General features: G+C 33.2%; 1 protein-coding gene across 1 annotated transcript in view; it reads right to left on the bottom strand.

Moving 5' to 3' along the window:
- LOC137630420 (MAM and LDL-receptor class A domain-containing protein 1-like) overlaps window positions 1-25,244 on the bottom strand; it is a 211,480-nt gene that overhangs the window by 79,436 nt on the left and 106,800 nt on the right. The window contains exons 54-64 of the mRNA XM_068361880.1: window positions 21,449-21,679; window positions 20,891-21,043; window positions 20,521-20,724; window positions 18,228-18,356; window positions 14,952-15,054; window positions 13,314-13,494; window positions 11,647-11,881; window positions 10,028-10,156; window positions 6,068-6,150; window positions 4,153-4,287; window positions 2,442-2,553 (exon numbers count right to left, since the gene is read on the bottom strand). Coding sequence (XP_068217981.1) covers window positions 2,442-2,553; window positions 4,153-4,287; window positions 6,068-6,150; window positions 10,028-10,156; window positions 11,647-11,881; window positions 13,314-13,494; window positions 14,952-15,054; window positions 18,228-18,356; window positions 20,521-20,724; window positions 20,891-21,043; window positions 21,449-21,679 — 1,695 coding nt within the window. The remainder of the gene's footprint in view (window positions 1-2,441; window positions 2,554-4,152; window positions 4,288-6,067; window positions 6,151-10,027; window positions 10,157-11,646; window positions 11,882-13,313; window positions 13,495-14,951; window positions 15,055-18,227; window positions 18,357-20,520; window positions 20,725-20,890; window positions 21,044-21,448; window positions 21,680-25,244) is intronic.

Raw genomic sequence — 25,244 nt, 5'->3', positions numbered from 1 at the left:
AAAGAGCAGATCAACTGATGCCAAAAAAAGTAAAGAATGATTCTCCAACCTAGTGTAATGAAAAAAGTGAAGAAGTAGAGAGATCACCAACTGATGTAAAAAACTAGGGAGCAGAGAATAATTCTCATCTTCACGTAATGAAAGAATTTAAAATATAGAGTAGACCTCCAACTAATGCCATAAAGTTAGGAAGTAAAGAGCAATTCTCAATCTCATGGTAAAAAAAAAAAAAACCTTAAGCAGTTATCAATCTCCAAGTGATGCAAGAAATCTACGAATTAGAGAGCAATTCACCACCGCAAGCAATGAAAGGAACTGAAGCAGAAATCAATTCTCCACTTGAAGTCAAAAAGGCAACTAAAGTAAGAAGCATTTCTGTAACTGACCTTACAAAGAGAATCTTGGTAAAGGTGTTCAATTAATGTTATAAAGGGAACTAAAGTAACAAAAAAAATGGCAATCAAAGTAGAGAGCAGTTCTCCAACTGATGTTACAACAGCAATTAAAATAAAGAGTAGTTTAACTCATGTGATAAAGGGATATAAAGTAGAGAAATTCTCTATCCTGATGTCATGTAGGCAATTAAAGTTGAAAGCCATTCTCCAAATGATGTTATGAAGGGAAATAAAATTCTCCAACTGATGTCCAAAAAGTAATTGAAAAAGAGTGCAGTTCTCCAAATAATGTTAAAGTGAGAATTAAAGTAGAGAGCAGCTCTCAACCAAAGTTCAACAGGGATTTGTGTTAGAGAGCAATTTCCTAATTGATGTAACAAGAGAGAATTGGTGTGAAGAGCATTTCTTAAACTAATTTCCCAAAAGGAATTGAAGTAGAAAGTTATTTTCCAATTGATTTAAATAAGGCAATTTAAGTAGAGAGCAGTTCTCCAACTGATCATCAGCTGTAGGATGTGATATAGTACTCTAATTAAATCTATCCATTGCCGACCCACTTAACCCTTTGATATTTGAGTACCACTAAAAATTTGTCTGCTGCAAATCACACTCTGACCTATTGTAGACATAATGTTTTTCTTTTATTTTCCACTGTGAATATATTTTTGGTGGTATATAAGTGTTATGACTTAGCTTTGAAAGCTGAATATGTCTAAGTTAGTCTAGTCACTTTAAAATTAAAATAAAAAAGTCATTACTAGAAAACATCTGGATCTAACCAGCTGGGAATAGGCAGATGTCTTCTGACATTATCCATTCTTAAAGGTTCATATGAAGATGATATAAACTGCATAATTAGAATCCCAATTGCTGGGAATAGGCTGAAATTTGATGTCACTGACATCTCAAAGGGTTTGGTATGTACAATAGTTTCAAATTCAGGAAATATATAAAGTTCTGCTGGCTTAGTAGATATGACCTAAAACCTGCCAGACTGATAAATAAAGACTGTCTGTGCTTTACAGTATATTTTGTTAATTAAGAAGATAAGAATTAAGACCAAAACACCATATGTGGAGTGCACATAGATAGTTAGGTAGCAGATTGCATGAAGGGTAAAAAGGAAAAATAAAAAAAGGTGCAAAGGAGATAACTATACATACATACATATACCAAGGCACTTCCCCCAATTTTGGGGGGGTAGCCGACACCAACAAATAAAACAAATCAAAAAGGGGACCTCTACTCTCTACGTTCCTTCCAGCCTGACAAGGGACTCAACCGAGTTCAGCTGGTACTGCTAGGGTGCCACAACCCACCCTCCCCCGAAATTGGAGGTAACTATACCCTCCATTAAATAACAAAAGAAAAGTCCAAGAGATATTTGGCTTGGTTAACCAACAATTGTTAAAATTGGTATGAAATAGCAAGAGATCAAAGTTCATGAGCCCCAACAGACATAAGGCCAGCTTAAACTACAACCAACTAGGCATGACTGTGTTCACTGATAACATCAACATGAGATTAGAGGCTATGGTCAGAGAGCTATTCTATCATGAACTGAAGCAAAGTTCTGTGATGAATAAAATATTGATAATCATTTTACATTGTAATATAAAACTAATAATTTTCCATATTTCATTTCAAACGAATTTCATTTTAAATGAAATGGTTTCTGCTATATCTCTAAGGAATTTGAGTGTGTGTTAGGTTTGATAGTTACAGCTCTTAAATAACTAAGTAACACCTAATACAGGATGCTAATGAATGGAAACAATATTTTGTTGATAGTCACTGCTAAAATTTTATAATAATTCATCAAGAGAAACTTGTCCAATTCTGATATTCAATTAGCATGTGATGTACAGTCTCAGAGAGAGAGAGAGAGAGAGAGAGAGAGAGAGAGAGAGAGAGAGAGAGAGAGAGAGAGAGAGAGAGAGAGGCACTTTGTAATATATTAAAATGAATAAAGTGAAGGTAAAAAACATAAGTCTATAAACTTTTAGATAAACCACTTAATGATATAATCAAAGTATTTATTCTTACCTAGCTCAAAAGAGCAATCTCCACAAAGCATTTCGTCACCCTGATCTTCACAGTCGGCAGAAAAATCACATACGTTCTCAATTGGTATAATTTTCCCATTAGAGCACATGAACTGAAAGCATAAACAAACCATTATAAAAGGTTTCTTATTCCTAAACTTGGGATGGAAGTTGAAAGATGAAAATTATAAAATCTGAGTATTTGTTTTACCTGTACAATAATATTTTAATAAATCATACTGATGAGTGTTATTGTCTATCAATATTATGCCATGTTAGAATATCATAAGACACCCTATATGACAATGCAGTACAATCTTGGGTCTGATCACTTGACCATGGGCAACAGAGAGACAATTGGAATACATTTTCCAAATAAAAGTCAGTAATTGCAAAATTAACTTGTAAAACCAGACATTTATTTTCCTTCTGTGACATTGATATCACAATATTTTGTAATGTCTTCTAACAAATTTCCTCAAATTACTATTTTGAAGTCAAATAAAACATTTATGTGAGAGCATCAAAGAATTCCCAAAAAGACTGTTTTATAATTAACCATAAAATTATCTGTCAATCAAGATACTACAAGAATGTGAAGTAATATTTTGATTAATTTTCTTAATTACAAAATAAAATTCCATACAGTATATCCATTGTAAGATGAATCAACTGTATTTATATTGATAACATAATTTTCAATAAAATCGATACCATTATGATAACAAATTTTGAAAGTTCCTGTTGAACATCCATTTAAAAAATGAAAAGCAATAATGACCACAGACATGAAAAAGTATTTCTTTGCCCAGCAAAAGAAATGCAAAAAACTAATGAATCAGTAATGTATAATGAAAACTGAAAAAAGAACAGGAGTAAATAGAATATCATATGATTGCTATCTTCTTCATCTAAGGCTAGTGTTACCAAATAAAATGGGTTGGTACCATTTAACAAAATCTCCCATAGAAAAACATGAATCTCAAGTTATCATTTAAATCTATTCCTATAAAGAATAACTTCTAATACTATAGCAATCTCATAACTGATAGGAACAACTATGAAAAGTATGATAAAGTTTAAGGCAATGATACAGAATAGAAAATCAAGGTAATGCCAACTCTATAGAAATTCATTAACAGCACCTTCTCCTAATGATGGTCAATTGTGGATGAAGCAAATCATAAAGAGAGAATAGCAAGAAAATAGTGGAATAGGAGCAATTGGTAAATCTGATATAAAATCATTAATAATGATGATGATAAGCTTGTGAAATAACAATTTATCTGAAAAATATCTACCCTCATCTCTAATGGATGGTTTTTAAATAGATAAAAGACTGAATAACATGAGATTCACATATGAATCAACATTTATTTGGCATCATTTATATTAAATAATCAATAAGCTTTAAATGGTATTATTAGCATTTCATATGAAACATACTGTATAGTGACATGACTAATTAGCCATTTAATTTAGGTACTTAGAGAAAACACATTTCTATTTTTTCTGGGATACAAGGAATGCCCTTTTACTCAAATAAGTTACAAGAAATCTCCTTTCTCTCCATTGATCAATGTAAAGGTCAATTTTAACTAATGGGCTATGGTAAAAATTCAAAGTGACAATAAATGAAAAATAAGAATGTTGTCATGCACAAACATATAAACATTAATATACTGTAATATGGCCTTTATATATATACTTACAGTTGATGGATCGTCATGGCACTTCCCTCTTGTTGTCCAAGTATCATCAATAGCAATGTCTCCTAGGTTACCCGCTCCTCTGCGAGCTACAACTTGAATGGCAAAATCTGTATCACCGTGAGTTGTCACTTTACCCTGGGAAATAAAATCACATGTTAGTAAGCAATGCCTGGTTTAATTCCTTTCCAAGCCTTTAGTCTGAACAATAGTTTTTGAAATAATATTCATGACAATTATAGAGCACCTTACATTATCTTCGTTATGGTTTTTTCCTCTAATGAATAGTCTTCATTGAGATGATTGATTCACAGCAATCATTCTTCCTTAGATGAAAGAATAAACCAACATGATGCTATAATAATGATTAATATTATTTTTAGACAAAAAATGCACAATAAAAGTACAAAATCCCTTTAACCCTTTTACCCCAAGGCTATTTGGAAATTTCCAACCCTTAACCCCCAGGGATTATTTTTTTTTCAAGCACATTTTGCTGTATATATTTTCTAAGTTGCTCGTCATAGAGAGGTCAGGTTTCTCTCATTCTCTTGGAAAATGCCTGAAGTTTCTCAAAAAATTATCAAAAATATGCAAAAAAAAAAATGTAAATAGCAATTTTTTGCAAGGACATACCGGTACGTCCATGGGGGTAAAGGGATGAGTTTTGTGAAACGTACCAGTACGTCCTTTGGGGGTAAAAGGGTTATATAACAAAAGAATCAATTCTTACTAATGAATACAGTACACTGAAAACATTATAATCTTGGTTACACTACTGGTGCTGGGTCATTTGAGGCCATTTCAGACAAGTAAAATAGGGGGGGGACCAATCAGTTACACATGTATTAAGGGATTTTGACGAAGGAAAAATCTATTTCTGGGAAGAGGCCTGTGACGCCCGGTGAGAAAGGTCCTTCCTTATACCTTTCCTAATATAAATCTTCCAAATATACTAGAGAAAGATAAAAGCATGGAATGCAGAGGTTACAACCCTCGCGCGAACACCTTGTAGGTGTCGTGTATTAAACAAAGGCGTGTGTAAACCACTATTCACAGGTTGTCTTCCATTTAGATAATCCCTTCATCAATGGGGAGGGCCGTGACAGGCCCTAGATAACATGGTTGAACTCCCCAACGACACCTACCACGCGCGCCCTCTAGGACATCCTTCTTTAATTGGACTTGAAGCAAGCATAGTTTTAAAAGTTAAAAGAGGTTGGAGAGCAAAAGGGGAAATGTCATCAAATTTTCAGTGCTTGCACCAGGTGGTTAGCATAACCTGGTTGCATCACCCACAACGCTCACACCTTAGCCAATACTATTTAGAACAAATACTTATTTGTTACCCAATTGTACATTCAATAGGGTAAAAACATTCATTTACTGATTCCCTCCATATGATGAACACTCATTCATCAAAAGTTAAGCACCATCCAATTAATGTTTTCACAAAATTTCATCAAATATGCTATCTATGAAATACTTGTTCTTAGGGGACATTTCTCTCAGAGGTGAAAACCTGTCTAACACATGCTTTCGAATATTTGTCTTAAAATATTTCAAAATTCTTAGGGAGAAAAGAAAAGGCCTGATCAAAGATATTGTGAAAGATTAATAGTGTAAGAATTCTTCCATTTAAGAGTGTTTTAATTTCCAAACATTAATCATTTGCTACCATGCCTCTATAAAATATACTAATACTGCAAAATCAAAGACCCACTCTCAAACTACTACTGTAAAAAATACATATAATCTCCAAGTAAATATAAAATAAAAACAAATAATAATCACCAATAACTACTCATAGACCTGTGAAGAAAATGTACTTGATTTAAACACAGTAATACATCCAATAAAATATAACACATTATCTACTTATGATACAGTACAGTTAAAAAATATAACTACAACTTACCAATTTCCATGCATTCCCTTGAGGACCAACCAATGTGAAAATAGTTTCATATGTGCCATTCCCATTAGTTTGAATGCTGAGTGCTAAAAAATCACAAAATAAAAAGTTCAGAAGTTATTACCAATATAAGCACAAATTACTAACTATAATCAATTCTTTTTAGTGTGGCAGATTTGCACCAACTCGCAGAGGTCCCCTTTTAGCTCGGAAAAATTTCCTGCTCGCTGATTGGTTGGACAAGATCTTTCTGACCAATCAGCGATCAGGAAATGTTTCCGAGCTAAAAGGGCACCCTTGCAAGTAGGTGCAAATCTGTCTCACTAAAAAGAATTGACTATAGTATATATAGATATATTTCTAAGTAATCTTAGTACTGTACTTTCTTCAAGTCAATGCTCAATTCTTAATACTATACAATTTGATATTAGTGCTTATCAGTGTTCCCAGTTTGGGATCACTATAATTTCCCTAAATATTTTAGTATCATTTACAAAATTATGTGGAATACAAAGTTATTAATAATGTCACATAGTAAACTTGGACAATTAGTCATAATTCTAGACTCTCAGGGAGCTAGAGCAAAGAATTTGTGATTTAAAGATAAATGAAAACTGGATTAAAGCAAAGCAAAGTTAAATAAGTTAAACAGCAAGGTGAGTGATACTGAGGGGAATGGATATTAAGTAAAAGATAATAAAAGATGCAATTGACGGTTGATTGAAGCTGCAGAGACTCTTCAGTACTACTTAAAATTTACTGTGTAAGGGAAACAAATATAATGACCACCTTGAGATTGGATTTTGAAATATAAGCACAATTAGAAAAGTTATACATATATTTGCATATATTAGCCATTAGTATAATAAAAGTGTTTTGGCAAATAATAAACAAATCGAAATTGGTAGCTAATGTAAAGCAAATTCCTCAAACAAACTTTTCTGAGATCTATGAGTGATTAATACAGGTAGTCGTCGACTTACGACCTACGCGACTTACGACTGTTCAACTTTACAACCACTTTTTCCACTGTGATTATGTACAAATCTGTCGGAAATAGTACACCAATAGGATGCCTATTTCCTTAAAAATAATCTATTTCTTGAATAAAAATGAATTAATTTACCTTGGTAAGTTATTTTTCCTTTTATTGATAATATACAATATCCAATTTAAATAAAAAATATATTAAGAAAAAGTTTTAATATCGATTTTCATAGTGTATCACATGTCTGGTGATATCCTATTTCTGGCGGAGCCGCAGAATATGAGCGGGAAAATAGAATGATTCCCTTTCAATAGGCTATTGATCAATGTTAGTATTCCCATAATTGAAATATCAAGTAATGATAGAGTATTTTGTGGGTCTGTATCGGCTGTTATGAGTACTACGTTGTATGAATTTGACTTTAAAACTAGGACAGAATACCGCATTTTACGCGTTTTCATTTTTTTTTTTTTTCACCTCTGATTGTCGACTGATATTTATCTAATGAAAGTACTGTACTGTACACAAATAAGGAAATAATTTTCTTTTACGTTGTGAAAATAAAATACTTTCACTGGGTAAGATAGTATTTTGATCTTGCAAGAAAAACAGAATGGTTTTACATATTTCATAAGTCATTCTTTGTCAAACTCATATCACAACGCACACTTCTGGTGATGACAAATTTCGGCCGTAATTAGGGTGAGTGGCAAAAAGAGTAATATCCTATCAATTCCTTATAGAGTAATCTTATTATTCCCATCATCGCAACATTGAGTAACGATACCAAGTATTTCAGTAGTCTGTATTAGTTGTTATGAGTAGCCTACAAGTTTACCATAAATTTACTTCAAGTACTGTATGTCTGGTGACGTCATATTTCTAGCAGGAGGCGAGAGCCAAATCAAGTGATTTCCTTTCGATACTTTATCGATTAATATTTGTATTCTCATTATCAACACCTAAAGTAACAATACCAAGTATTTTAAATGATATCTAAAGAAATATTCCAGAGAGAGAGAGAGAGAGAGAGAGAGAGAGAGAGAGAGAGAGAGAGAGAGAGAGAGAGAGAGAGAGAGAGAAATCAAACGTATTCATAAGCTAACTAATAATAAGGGCTACAAATGAACTGTATAGAAAGTGTGATATCCTATAACATATTGGTGTTGGTATAATATTCATTACAAAGATATTTTTAATAAGTTAAAGAAATCACATAAAAGATACACTACTCCTTGTTATTCGTATGTGTGCTTCAAGGCCAATAGAATAACAGGTCAACCCACGCGCAGCTTTCGCTCGGATGGCCGTTATTAATGTGACGTCAGCAGGTTCGACACCTGAGACACGTGACTAGACGCGCCGTCAAAAAGCCCCTAGGGTAATAGAAAGCCCCTGTCCGGAGAGAAGCTCCGGGCAATCTAAAGAAGACCACGTGTCCTCTTTCTCACATTTTCTTTCTCTCCTCTGTCTCTCTCTGACTGCTTGTCCATAATCTCATTTAATTATATTGTTATTTTTATTATTATTATTATTATTATTATTATTATTATTACAGTATTATTATTATTATTATTTTTTTTTTTTATTATTATACTTTTGATATTAATATAGAATAAATATAATAATAATAATAACAACAGCCACCACCAACAACAACAACAACAATAATAATATCAGGAGTATTACAATAATAATAATAATAATAATAATAATGATAATAATAATAATAATAATAATAATAATAAATTGCTATGATTATTATTATTCTTTGACTCTTGATACCATTATTACTATTATTATAATTATACTCCTTATATTATTATTATATTGTTTTTATTATTATGGTTATCATTATTATTATTATTATTATTAATTATTACCGTTATTATATATGATGGAGGCGATTTATAAGTATACAATGGTGACCGCTCAATAATCATATTTGGAAATTTAAGAAATGTGCTAAGGTGCAAAATTGGTGCGAGTTAAAATTTTGTAGGCCTTGGGTCCAATATGACCTTGAGACAGAGCAAGGCTGTGAGACAGATTGAGTCGGAGAGAGATGGATGTCTGACCTCCTGGGCTGCTCATTAAAGACTGACCATAGGTTCAGCGTGGGACCTCTTTTGAACCTGTTGACACCACGGATGCGCAAACGACAAAAATTTCAAGCGGCCGTGGGTTGACCTGTTATTCTATTGGCCTTGGTGTGCTTAATAGCAATACTGGACAGTAGCGTGACCTAGAGATCAGGTGATGACAACCATAAGCAAAACAAAAGTAATTATTGATTTTTGAAACTCTCCCAAAATTGAAAAATGAATAAATCCAAATTAAACATTAATGCTTAATAATGAACTAATGAACTAAAAATTGAATACTCTGTGAAGCTTTAAAAATTAACTACCTGTACACACACTTAGAGAGAGAGAGAGAGAGAGAGAGAGAGAGAGAGAGAGAGAGAGAGAGAGAGAGAGAAACGCATTCGTATTCATAACTAATAATAATGGGTATAAACAAACTAGTAAGAAAACTATGATATCCTATAACATACTGGTGCTGATGTAATATTCATCATAAAGATATTTCAAATAGGTTAAGAAATTATATAAATGCTATACCTTGTTATTCATATGTGTGCAATCTCTCGATAAGGTAGTGGAACCTTGAGATCAGCTGATTACAACCAAATGTAAACCAAAAAGTTCGGTAATTGTTAATTGATAAAATGCTTCCGAAATTGAAAAATAGAATACAAAAATGCTTTAACAGAGCATATGATATCATATGAAACAAGGATATGAAATAATGATATACAGTAAGAAAATATTAATAAAATATGACTTAAATGATTACCGAATCATGACGCAGCATAATAAATCTACGGGAACTTCAGATTCTATATTCGACATACATCCCTATCTTGGTCTTAAATCGACGGCTGCCTGTATAGAATTGTCTTTACTACTTACCTCCAATATTTTTGCCATACATGTAATAGTAGAACTCGAAACAGTAATCGCCTGCTTTTATGTTGTTAGATTCTAGAATAGCAGTGTAGCCCTCGGCCCCATCATCGGATTCCAGGTACAAATAGTGCCCTATAAGGGGACATACAGCATATTAACATAGCAGTATTTATACTTGAATATGTATGGTATACTATATGTATTATAAATACTACATAAAAAATATAGGTACAGTACTAGTGTGTTACATACAGTACCTGTGCATTTTTATTTATTTTAGGCTAGCAGACCACATACATACTCAAGAGTATGAAAAAACGTATAATGTGTAGGCATTTATATCTTATATAAAAATCATAAATATTTCTAACAATTGTAGAGCTCAAGAGGTGACTGTTACCTTCAGAATTCTTTCCTAGCATGGGATCAAAATGTTTGCTATATGCAGGAAGAGCTTGATATTATATAATGCTACACTTGTGGGTACTATTTCAATGTTATAGAGCACCAAATACAGAAAACACCTTTACAGAGGAGACAAAAAGTCATTGCCACATTACAAAATAGCTTGAAAATTTACTAATTTAATAGTCAGTATCAACTTATTATCCCCTGTTATATAATAATGTATGCATTTCTTTATTTGGTCTTATAAAACTGGTAATATATATATATATATATATATATATATATATATATATATATATATATATATATATATATATATATATATTACCAGTTATATAAGACCAAATAAAGAAATGCATATATATGTACTGTATATATATACATATATATATATATACACACATATATATATATATATATATATATATATATATATATTTATATATATATATATATATATATATATATATATATATATATATATATATATACTGTATATATGTGTGTGAGTGTGTGTGTTATATAAAGTAGAGGATATTCTAACAACATGTAAGAAAAAAAATAGACATGGGCAGGGCATACAATGAGAATGACAGATAATAAATGGGCATTAAACAGAATGGGTCCCTAGACGATTGTAAAAGCAGCAGATGGAAAAGAAGACGATGCATTGATGAGCTAAGAAAAATTTGCAGGTATAGACTGGCATAGAAAGACCATAAATGGACAGTAGTGGAATAATATATCTAAGGCATTTGTCCTGCAGTGGACTAGTTATGGCTGATTATATATACATACTGATTTATATATATATATATATATATATATATATATATATATATATATATATATATATATATATATATAATCCTGATCCTCGCTGTGCATAGATTTGATTTTACTTGTCTCTCTTGTTGATAATGTTGAGTAAGTTGTTATATTTAATAGCATGTACGAATGTTGTTGCTTCTTTGTGGCAGGCCTCATCAAGGGAAAATCTAAATCAAATATCTCAAGAATGAATGTAATAAGTAGGAGGAGGGTAATATTAATGAAAATGTTGTCATTTCTACTTACTACAGATTATAGTAATGAGGGACATTATCTTCAGCATTGACCCCTTGACCCCAGATAACATTCAATCGGTAGACTTTTAGAAAACAGCAATTTCTCTTTCCCGACATTCTACATACAGTAAATGATGTGGAACCTACCTGAAGATGTCTGCAGTGTGTGGTCAAAATTAGGGCCGGTCTCATCTGTGGGGGTATGACCTTGGTTCATAACCCAGTCCATGAAGTCACCACCTTTAATGTTTTTCCAACTGCAATATCCATCTTCAAATGAGCAGGTTGCACCACTGGGACAGGCCTTGTTTAGCATCACAACATCGTCAATAGCTATTATACTTGTAGCACCTTCATAGCCTTCAGTTGCTACCATGACAATCTGCATATTCAGGGACATCATGAACATCATAGAGATTTCATAATATGATGGTAATATGTGAATATTACAAGCATTATTAATGAATACAGTTATGTGAAAACACAAGTGTTATTAAAATCCAGATTATTTTAAAAACAGCTGTAATTTATTGCCACAGTGAATGGACATAAAGTTCAGTTAATGGCGTAGCCTCACCGAGCAGTGCATACGTTAATGAGTGTTTAGATTTAACTATTTTAATTTATGTATGCATGTAAAGATGTGTCTAGAGTAAAAGTACTATAAGTTTTGGCTTAATAAGTATTCTAAGTGTATAAAGGGTTTATAAGTGTGTTAGAAGGGTTTATAAAAGATTTAACTTATGAAGAAAAATATATACAGATGTTTTTTATCTACTTCGTGATTTTTTAAATATTGTAGGGGGGTTCCTGGAATGGAAAACCCTTGAGAGTCGAGGGAATACTTTATACCTTTCTTTTGGTTTATGAATAGGTAAAGTAAACTCCACAAAAACTACCTAAAGAATTGGAAAAAGTAACTAATTTCCTAAGCTTTGTAATCAAGCACCACAAATCTAAATACTATAAAATTATCGTGCATCAGCAACAAAGATGAAAAACTCCTAACTTCGTTATGCCATTAAAATTGGCAGTAAATAAAATACGAGAAAAGTATTTTTACTAAATTATCAATTGTCTCTTTTAGCAAGAGAAAAATCTCGTTAGGTAGTTTGCCTTAATCAGCTGATTTGGAAAGAGTGGTGGTAGTTTCAATTATCTTACAAACATAAACTATGTAAAAGACATATACTGTATCTACTATATTTTTTATTTCATAATACAATACTAATATGTTTATAGTATTTCACAAATTATTGTTGGATACAGTATCAGCGTTATCAAAATCCTGTTTATTCTAATTACAGTAGAGCTGTACTTTTTATCAGAGTAAATGGATATAAAATCCTGTGTATTTTAATTACAGCTGCACTTTTTTTATCACAGTAAATGGACATACAGTTTGGTTAATGACATAGCCTGGCTAAGTATTATATACGTTACAGAATGTTCCGATTATAATATACATACATACATACATACATACATATATACATACATACATATATATATATATATATATATATATATATATATATATATATACTGTACATATATACATACATACATACACACATACATACATACATACACACACACATATATATATATATATATATATATATATATATATATATATATATATATATATACATAGGTGGAGAGGAGTAGTCACACCATGGGGAGAGAGGGGTGCATGTGCATGTATGTGAACATATAAATATTTAACCATCATTTTTGATGGGTTGCGTACATTAGTATAAGCATTATAATTACAGAGTAAGATTCATTGAAATAAAAAAAAAATTACTTACATGATAGTCATTCTTGAAATTAAGTGATATGCGAGAAAGATGCCATTTTGAACCCTGGTTGCCTTCTATTCTCCTGTTAGGATCTAATCCTTCAATGCTGACAGAAGGGTCAACAACGTACACCTCTAGAGATCCTGTCCAGTTTCCCACACCAAACATATAGTAATAGAATGAGAAGCACCTGTAAGAAAAGGAATTTACACTTATAGTACTTTAATTCCTGAAGGATATTTTAAAGCATACAATAAATAGTTTAATCCCTAAAACAATACAAACCAAAAACATAACTTCATATGATACTAGGGCTGTAACCTAATAGTGTAAATGGAAAAATAAACTTTCCCCAAATTAGTAAACTGATGAGTGACACCCATGGTTGTGGTTAATAAGTACAGCAAATACTTCCACTTGAAAATAGGCTAGCTTTATTGCTTAACATGGTTTTAAAACTCAAATCTACTATTTCAATACTTATCTCTGAATAGTAAAAGCTTAATAAAAATGACAGGTTGATAATTCTTAGAAAAACCAATTAGAAAAATTTTACCACCCACCCACCCCTAAATACCATGCCTCCTTCAAATTAAGTCACCAAAATCATTCTCAAATGCTGGGAAGATACAAACAGCCACAGCATTGTGAGATCAAGGTAAAGAACTCTTCCGATTTAAAATAGACTTGAACAACTAATTTAAGTATACTTCAAAACTGGGTCAGAAGTTGGATCACTAGTTCTATCCAGAGGTAAATTTGGAGATAAATTTTAGTTTGAAAATCATGTTTATTTCCATGAAGCTTACCTCTGAATAGAACAAGCTGAAAAATATAGTTTCTAGGCTAAGGGGAGGTAATAGAGACAAACAACTTAAACTAAAGTGTCACATATCAAGTCACTGCCCAAACACATAAGATAATGTAAATACAAAGGAGAGCATCACCATAAGGCAAACTTCCTCTCTCCTTTAAAATTACTAAGAATCACCGAGCGTTTACTATGATTTGATAAAGAAACCCCAAAAATAATTTTGAACCTCATCTTACATTAACAGATTCATTAGAAGTCATGATTCAAAGACAAATTAATAACTGAGCATACAGTATATAATTCAATACAAAGTAAACTAAACACTGTAAATATTCTAAATTCCCGATATAATTGATAAGTTACAAAAAAAAAAATAATAAAATTACCAATACAATACAATATACTCAATAAATTAATTACATTCTTGAATTCTCATAAGGCACTCTTCCAATTATGATCAGTAAATATAGTTAGTTCTCCATAGATCTATTATAAAAACTATTCCTAAAGATAAATCCATGGCAAAACTGACCACAGATGTTAATGCTCAGATATCCAGTACTTCACTATAGTCAATTTCTTTTAATGAGGCGCATTTGCACCGACTTGCAGCGGTGCCCTTTTAGCTCGGAAAAGTTTCCTGATCGCTGATTGGTTAGAATCATCTTGTCCAACCAATCAGCGATCAGGAAACTTTTCCGAGCTAAAAGGGCACCGCGGCAAGTCGGTGCAAATCTGCCTCGATAAAAAAAATTGACTATAGTTCTAAACCAGAAGACATCATTAACATTTGCCCTGAAAAGGAATTTAACAAGTGTAATAATTAAACTTACATTTTGCCTGTACTGCTATGAGTTGGACTGGTCAGCTGGGCTTTGTAATCTTCACGATCATCATTAGCATGCTTGAAATAAGCATAATGACCATATTCGGTTCCTAAATGAGGAAATAAATTTAATTAAGTATTTCTCATGCAAGGTAACACTAAACATAAAGCACATCTTATATAAAATAAGCTTAATACACTACAATTTTTTAAACATTTTCTCTCATAATAATGATAATATACTAGTCTAATTTTCACTTCCAAAAATTAAGTCATAATATCAATTGTAAGAAAAATACCTCTTTTCACGATAAAAAAAATATAAAATTAAATAAAATTTTCAATATAGCTTCCTGTCATGTACATAACAAGGAATGAAATAAAATCCACGTTAATATTCCCACTAATACTCTCAAATATCTTGTCTTAAACTGGGATAATCCAGGTCATTTGGAGTAAGCTGCCATGTCATGAGCATCGTACTTTAACTGTGCAAGCGATTCTTACTTTCAAAATACACAAACACACACGCGTGCACATATACATATGTGTGTTGTGTGTGTGTGTGTGTGTTGAAAGGAAAGCTGGCCCAATTTTTCAAAATATGAAATTTTTAGAGACAACAGCTACAACGTTTTTTTTTTTTTATTATTGACTGATTTTTGAATTTCATACAAAAGAATGGGGATTTTATAGCCTACAATCTGGACTTTTACTTTTTGAAAACCAAAAAATTTCAATATGAAAATAAGTCACCTTTGAAAGTGGCTTCTATGCATTGATAAAATAATACATAAAATGAAAAAAGTTAAAATTTCTAACATACAACTTTTATAGAATATAGTTCTTTCTATTGGTTTGTCCATCCATCCATATACCAAAGGCACTTCCCCCAATTTTGGGGGGTAGCCGACATCAACAAGAACAAAACAAAAAAGGGGACCTCTACTCTCTATGTTCCTCCAGCCTAACCAGGGACTCAGCCGAGTTCAGCTGGTACTGCTAGGGTGCCACAGCCCAACCTCCCACATTTCCACCACAGATGAAGCTTCATACTGCTGAGTCCCCTACTGCTGCTACCTCCGCGGTCATCTAAGGCACCGGAGGAAGCAGCAGGGCCTACCGGAACTGCGTCACAATCGCTCGCCATTCATTTCTATTTCTAGCACGCTCTCTTGCCTCTCTCACATCTATCCTCCTATCACCCAGAGCTTTCTTCACACCATCCATCCACCCAAACCTTGGCCTTCCTCTTGTACTTCTCCCATCAACTCTTGCATTCATCACCTTCTTTAGCAGACAGCCATTCTCCATTCTCTCAACATGGCCAAACCACCTCAATACATTCATATCCACTCTAGCCGCTAACTCATATCTTACACCCGTTCTCACCCTCACCACCTCGTTCCTGACCCTATCTACTCGAGATACACCAGCCATACTCCTCAGACACTTCATCTCAAACACATTCAATTTCTGTCTCTCCATCACTTTCATTCCCCACAACTCCGATCCATACATCACAGTTGGTACAATCACTTTCTCATATAGGACTCTCTTTACATTCATGCCCAACCCTCTATTTTTTACTACTCCCTTAACAGCCCCCAACACTTTGCAACCTTCATTCACTCTCTGACGTACATCTGCTTCCACTCCACCATTTGCTGCAACAACAGACCCCAAGTACTTAAACTGATCCACCTCCTCAAGTAACACTCCATTCAACATGACATTCAACCTTGCACCACCTTCCCTTCTCGTACATCTCATAACCTTACTCTTACCCACATTAACTCTCAACTTCCTTCTCTCACACACCCTTCCAAATTCTGTCACTAGTCGGTCAAGCTTCTCTTCTGTGTCTGCTACCAGTACAGTATCATCCGCAAACAACAACTGATTTACCACCCATTCATGATTATTCTCGTCTACCAGTTTTAATCCTCGTCCAAGCACTCGAGCATTCACCCCTCTCACCACTCCATCAACATACAAGTTAAACAACCACGGCGACATCACACATCCCTGTCTCAGCCCCACTCTCACCGGAAACCAATCGCTCACTTCATTTCCTATTCTAACACATGCTTTACTACCTTTGTAGAAACTTTTCACTGCTTGCAACAACCTTCCACCAACTCCATATAACCTCATCACATTCCACATTGCTTCCCTATCAACTCTATCATATGCTTTCTCCAGATCCATAAACGCAACATACACCTCCTTACCTTTTGCTAAATATTTCTCGCATATCTGCCTAACTGTAAAAATCTGATTCATACAACCCCTACCTCTTCTAAAACCCCCCTGTACTTCCCAGATTGCATTCTCTGTTTTATCCTTAATCCTATTAATCAGTACTCTACCATACACTTTTCCAACTACCCTCAACAAACTAATACCTCTTGAATTACAACACTCATGCACATCTCCCTTACCCTTATATAGTGGTACAATACATGCACAGACCCAATCTACTGGTACCATTGACAACACAAAACACACATTAAACAATCTCACTAACCATTCAATTACAGTCACACCCCCTTCCTTCAACATCTCAGCTTTCACACCATCCATACCAGATGCTTTTCCTACTCTCGTTTCATCTAGTGCTCTCCTCACTTCCTCTATTGTAATCTCTCTCTCTTTCTCATCTCCCATCACTGGCACCTCAACACCTGGAACAGCAATTATCTCTGCCTCCCTATCATCCTCAACAAAGTATACATGCAATTGGTTTGTAAATTAAAAAAATCAACCAAGAAAAAAAAAAGTAGTTGGACTTTGAATCACCCTTAAATTAACATTGTTTTAATGGGCCCGAGTCATGGCCCTTATCAAGGCTTTCATGGTCTTCCATCTTTAGTAAGCAATTCTATTGCATACTGAGTGAGAAGAATGATAAAATCTTTATCATTTTTAATTCATTTGTTTACATCCAAATTTTGGTTACAACATGGAAATAAGGTGTCATCATGCTGTCTTTGGATATGAAACAATATTTATTAAATACAGGCCTAACTGATATCGATGCATCCACTTTGATAAGTTCTGACAACTAAAGCATAAAATCAGACTTGGTAACTCAATAGACAAAACTGAATAGGACATAGAAAATTACAAAATCTCTATAAGATTGTAATTGGATGTACTGATGCCAACGCTGTACAAAGCACTTACTGGTTAATGATAATTCACAAGTCAGATGTTGCAGACTGTAAGAAGCATGGTTCAATATTTAAATGATACTGTACCCTTTTCTTCAAAAACTCACCAAAAGTGTGGTCAATAGCTGGCTGGTTTTCAGGGGCACTTTGGCTACCACTGCCCCATTCCCATTTTACTTTGTCATCTGTAGTTGTCCACTCACAAAGATCTTTTGTCTCAAAGTCACAAAAATTGCCTAAAAAGAAAATATAATTCCTAATCAGCAACTAAAATTGAGTGTTCATGATGTTTTGCTAGTTATTTTGCTAAATATTACCACATTTTCCTTACAAAATATTCTAAAAGTATACTTAGCAAATGGAAAACAAATCTCTAATAAACACATACTGTACGCACATGCAATGCTATTCAACTATGAAAGACGACATTGGGATAAATTATCTAAAAAATGCACTGAAGTTCCAATCCTTTGATGAACATTAAATTATTTTGCCAAGCAATAATCAAAACAAAAAACTAATAAAGGTAATTTTACTTTAAAAGACAAAAAGCAGACAATTAATAAAGAATGATGTGATATTAAGAACATAACATTAGTCAGTTGGTAGTGAAGTTTTGGGACATGCAGTTAAAAGGAGAAAACCATGGATATCAAATGATACTTGGGATAGTATAAAAAGTAGACAAAGACAGAAATTTGATTGTTGAAAGCTTTTGAGGAGGTAATGAAAATTACAAGGTAGATCATGCTAAGTATTCCAGCATTGATAATGAAGTCAAGAGAAAAGTCAGGAGTGACTGGAGAGAATATCTAGACAGGAAAGCAGATGAGGCTGATAAAGCTTTGAATTCAGGGAGTGGCTATGGTGTAAGAATTGCTCAAAGAATTATTAATGAAATCTCTATGGAGGCAAAGAATAAGCATAGACCCATAGGAGATATGAAGGGAATAATTTGATTGATATACCTGAAAATGAGGAAGACCTTGATGTGTCCATGAATAAATTAATTGTGCTTGAAGTCGAAGCTATCATTAAAAAACTAAAGAGATGGAAAGCCCCTGGATACGATATTGGCTGAAAATGAAGCGACTCCCAGAATACTTACAAGATTATTTTGTTAAGAGAGAGCTGACTGATTGCAATAATTACAGAGGCATCACACTTACATCAGTTGTCTTGAAAATATATAGTATGCTCATTCTAAAGAGACTAGCTAGAGAGAAAGATTGGTGAAAAGCTGAGAGGTGAAAAAGCAAGTTTTAGAAAAGGTAGAAGTTGTACTGACCAAATTTTCATTTTAAGACATGGGGTACAGCTATGTGTGGAAAATAAATATCCCCTTTACATGGCATTTGTGGAATATGAAAAAGCCTTTGATAATGTGCACTGGCCAATTCTGTGGAGAGTCATGCGTTATTATGGAGTTCCTCTTAAATATGTAAATTTGATCAAGTCTGTTCATGAGCATAGCAAGTGCAAAGTTAATGTTAGTGGAGTTCTAACAAATAGATTTCCAGTGAACAGTGGAGTACTCAAAGGGATGTTGTTACCTATGCTGTTTATCCTCCCCATGGATTTTGTGATGCATAGAACAGTTGGGGATGGTGGAGGATTGGAGTAGATTGGTAACAGGAAATTAGCTGACCTAGAATATGCTGATGACGCTGTCCTTATTAACAGTACACCACAGGACTTGCAACTTGCTTACCAGAATGCATGAAATATCACATGAGGATGGACTCAAGATAAATAGAAGAAAGACAGAGATGATGAGAACGGAATATGAAATATCATTAGAAGGAGAAAGGATTAATGAGGTGGAATCATTTAAATATTTAGGAACTATGATCTCTTAATACAGGATCTTTAGAATTTGAATTTAATGAGATTGAAAAAAGCAAATCCGACAATGGCTACGTTAAGTAAAATTTGGAAATCAAATCTGAAATTTCATATAAAAATCAAGCTATATATCAGTTTAGTGAGATCGGTGTTACTGTATGGACATGAGTCGTGGTATGACAATGAAACAATATCCTACGGATTTTGTAGAAAAGTCCTCAGAATAATATTGGGAGTTAAATGGCAGGACAGGATTAGAAAGGAAACTATAAGAGAGATTACTTGAGTGCCATATGTGGATGATGGAGATGGAAATGGTTCGGGCATGCTCTTCATACTCCCCAAGAGAGATTAGTTCATCAAACTTTCAACTAGGCTCCACAAGGCACTAGAAGAGTTGGAGGGCCCAGGCCTACATGGCTGAGGACTATGAAGCGTGAAGTAGGAAATGATGAATGGAAAAGTATTAACTTGAAAGCTCAAGATAGAGATGAAAGGCAAATTCTAATAGAGGCCCTTTGCAGAGTAGGAGGAGATGATGATGATGAATTTTACCTGGTTCTTCTTGACATGTCCCAGAAATCAATAAAAAGTCATCAATTGCTGAGTGGCCAACATCCTCGGTGTTTTCTTGGGTCTCCGATGTGATGTAAACATTAAAATCAAAGTCGGGATTCAAGTATAAGCTGACTTTCTGCCACGTTTCACCAACCTCCGCAAAGTGCTCCCAAACAGGCAATTCCTCAGGTTCCTGACCATCTGAAATGATCAAAAGTGCTGTGCAGTATAACATAAGTTTACAAATTGAAACTCCATATCAAAATTTACATAAATGTTAAATTTTCATTTACTGTAATGAAACTTACATAATATGTATTTCATATAGTTTCCACAAACATCAAGTAAACAAGCAAACCAAGAGTACCTTTCACAATGTACATTTTCAGGAATGGAGGTGACGTTCCATGCATATAGTAGTAAAAAGAGAGACAATATCCGACATCCTGCTTCCTTACTGCTTCAGAGATTAATTTTCCAATTCTTTTGGAACCCACAGACTTAGATATCAGGAAATGACCTAAAAAAAAAAAAAAAAAAAAAAAAAAAAAAAAAAAAAAAAAAAAAAAAAAACGAATGCAATTTTTAGTCATGTCTCACAACGAAGCTAACTCTATGCAAGTTAAACATATCAACTTAGTTTTCTGGTTAAAATATGTAATAGTAAAAATAATAATAATAATAATAATAATAATAATATTAATAACAACAATAATAAAAATCTATATTTATTACTGCATATTCATTCTAATTCTTTGGAAGCTATAAAGTATATCACTTGACTGACTATTTTCAGAGCATTTTTTTTTCCAGAGAATGCATAAAACTTTCTTTCACTATCTATCCTAAAATCGTGAAACGGTATCAAGTAAACAATCATGAACTTTGAAAATTGATAATAACTTAATAATGAATTAAACCTTACCTGAGGATAGTTTTGTGGTATCATCCACGAATGGTCCATCTATAGTTCCTTCTTCATGAGAGCCAGTTTCAAGTTGCCAGATGTCGCTGGTGCTCCATCCACAAGCCGTACCTTCTTCAAAATCACAAGTAAGTTTAGTTTCTGGTTCAGGAGTGCCGGTTGGTGCTACAGTCGTTTCTATCTCCCAACATTCTTTAGGGTAGAGTTTAACATCATCTATGGCAATGAAAGCTGTAAAGAACAAACAAGAAATCATCAGTCCTTATTCATGTTGAAAGTTATGCACAGTAATTTTCTTATGCTATATAATAATAAGTGTTTGAAAAAGTTCTGAAATACCTAAAGTATCATACTGATTACAGTATATACATGGATGCAAAAGGATTGTGATACAATATCAATCTCATTTCACAGAAAACAAAAAAATCATCATCTCAACATATCAAAATTTAATAAATCAAAATAAGTTCAAACTTTTAACACTTAGAAATATACAATTCAACATCTAGGTACACATTTACCAAATCTATTCTTCGAATAACTTTCAGGTAATCTTCAAAGTATACATGCAATCTATTTTAGGAAAATATTTTACAAACAATACCAAAACTGCTGCCATCAATACAATCCTTCATGCATTTATTTTGTTGTTATCTCATATAATATGTATTTTCAAACTAAAGCAGCTCCGACCAATTGATATTCATAAATTTCTACAATAAAAATCTTAAAACATTTTACAATTCTTATTTTATCACAAAAGAAAAATATACGACCCTCAAAGTCATATCACTTGAGTGTTGCCATTCACAATGAAAAATTATAAATGTAAAGAAAATATACCTCTAATAGAATTAAAAAACAAAACAAAAACAAATTAAGACTATGCTGTATATAAAAGATTATTGGAAAGGAGGAGCGTAGAGAGGAAAATCCCCTTTTTTCTTTGTTTGATGTTGGCTACCCCCTAAAATTAGGGGAAGTGCCTTGGTATATAGATAGATAGAGATGATCATCAAGCAATAAAGGAATTCTAATCATAGAATTAATTACCTCTACATTCACCTGACATTCATAGTGTTTCTCCCTTGAAGCCGGTTAAATGCAGACAGCTACCGTAAAACTAAAAATATTCCTGTTTTCTTTACTTGTAATAGACCTACCTCACTAGGGAATTTTTTAGTTAATATGGTGGTTGACGGCAATCATTTCATCAGGCGTACAACTTAGTTCCTTTGTCTTTTCAGTTCTCTCGTAGCACTCGCGCACTTCAGGCCTTTGCACAGTATGTGCTCCGGACTGTGATTTTTTTATTTAAAGTTATTTGATACAGATCAACTAGGGATATCTTCTGGAATTATTATGAATACTTCTGAGGTTTGTTTAAGGGATTTATTGCTGGGCAATCATGATCCTTGAAGCTTTTCTTTGTGTCACATTCCAAGGACAGGATTATAATTGAAGAACATACATGTTCAGCTGGAAGCTGACTACTTAGAAGAGTTCTAAATGTAGAAGGAAATTAATGTTTAGTTCGAGAGAAAATCCAGAGAAGACAAGACACAGTAGCATGATGATAATGCCATTAAAGGTATTAAATGATCTTTCTAGAGTTGATTGTACAGAGCTTCATATGCAATTCACTTCTTTTTCTTTGTTTGTAAAAATCCAAAAGACCCATAAGTCTTCCGGCATGGGCAGTGATTTTAGCCTAACCTGCCTTGTTTTGAACCCTAGGCTAACTCATCACATTTTTCTGAGTAGTTCTAGTGAGCCAGTCAGTAAGAGTTCTGATACATAGTACAGTACACAGAGATTATGGAGCTGATAACCACTCCATTAGTCTCGTTCTCTCATATTAATCCATTTTCTTCAATTATTATTATTAGTATTATTATTACTAGCTAAGCTACAACCCTCGTTGGAAAAAAAGGATGCTACAGGCCCTTGCACTCCAAAAGGGAAAATAGCCTAGTGAGGAAATGAAAAAAGGAAATTAATAAACTAATGAATAAGAAAATATAAAATATCCTAAGCAACACCATTAAAATAGATTGGTCATATATAAACTATGAAGAGAGACTTATGTCAACCTGTTTAACAGGGAAACATTTTCTGCAAATTTGAAATTCTTGTTTCACCAATTCAACTGCACGATTATGAAGATCATTTCATAATCCAGTCACAGCTGGAATAAAACTTTTAAAATACTATGTAGTGTTGAGCCTTATGATGGAGAAAGCAAGGACCTTGTATTTGCGGGATTTGGTCTGCTCTAAACAACTACCAGATTCCTAGGTAGAAAATTGGGATGGCAATCTGGATCCTAATATCTGAAGTAAACACTAATAAACAACCTTTTTTTATTGTATAAATATTAATGGCTTGGCATATCGTATTGTTCCTGTGAAATAGAAAAAACATCTTAAGTTTTTTTAAAGTTCTGGCTGGAGCTGAAAGGTTGCAGCATGTTTCAAATAGTAGCTGGCTTCCGTCTACAGTAGGCTCTGCTACTAGCAAATTTCGGTTTTCCCTAGTTGTGTCAGTGTAGGTCCTAGTACCTCAACTGCCGAAACATGTTCTTTGCCAAACACAGGCGTAAAGATTATCATCAGGAGTAATCAAGAGGGAAAGCCTGAAGTTTCCAATTTGGAGTATTCATAAGGGCAGAATCGCAAAAATGAGGATATTATGGAGAAAAAAACTTGACTTGGATGATATATTGCTAAATTTTTTTCACCACTTTGTACGATTCTACAGTATAGGTCCTACATATTTCTTCTTTTAGTTTTAGATATGTTTTATTGTCATAAAGTGTGTTTTATGTCCTGGATTGTGACTTTATTATAAAGCATCAGCTTAAAGGGGGGATATCAGTACTTGACAATATTTAGATGTGTTCTGATTTATAACAAGGTTCGACTTACAGCAAGGAATAGGAACAGATCTGTCATAACTCCAGGACTGCGTGTATTTTCTTTTGAATTGTTAGGGAAACTTATTGCAGAAATTACTTTAATTAATTTATTCAGATAAATTGCTAAAATGTATCTGAATAAATTAATTAAAGTAATTTCTGCAAACACTTATACTTCTATGTAGTCTGACACTACCTTTCAAGGACAACTTATACTCCAAAGTTTTCCAATATTTTCATGGATAGAGTGAATATATTATCTAAAATAGAAAGCAAGTCTACTAATTTGAATTCTCATTATCCATGTGAAAAAATTAAGCATTTTAATAGGTTTTTTGGAGTTGGATGACTTAATATATGCTGTTTGTTGATAATAAAATAGGGAAAATACCTGAATTTCTCTCTTTTTGAGATCTATAGTAGGGATAACTTTGACTCATAATACAAACAGTTATAGTTCACTAGGATCTTGACTTTTTTAGATTCCCTAAATTGTTTAAACAAAACCATTTTGGATGGGTTTCAAGAGGCTGGAGCAGCTTTTGTGAATATTTTGATTAAGTGTAGGGAATAATAGTGTTCCTCTATGGGGTTGGGACTATGTCCAATGCACAGAAACACTCTTTGGTTACTTCCCCTACCCCTATATAGGGTCCCCTATTAGATCAGGATAATATTGATAATGTTGTAAGAAAAGTGGCCTCCAGATGCTCTAATGTCTATTTCTTAAAAACCCTTCTTTTGTCCCTACTTTTCAATAATTACTGTAGCATTTCACAAACATTTTCTTTGGTACATTAACCCTGGAAAGGTATGATGGGTCGTATGCGACCCCTACAGCATTTTAAAAACCTGTTTTTTCCCCATAAATCATCAGCT

Source organism: Palaemon carinicauda, chromosome 38 (assembly GCF_036898095.1).
Source record: "Palaemon carinicauda isolate YSFRI2023 chromosome 38, ASM3689809v2, whole genome shotgun sequence".
Taxonomy (NCBI): Eukaryota; Metazoa; Arthropoda; class Malacostraca; order Decapoda; family Palaemonidae; genus Palaemon; species Palaemon carinicauda.
This window is presented reverse-complemented; position numbering and strand designations above follow the sequence as displayed.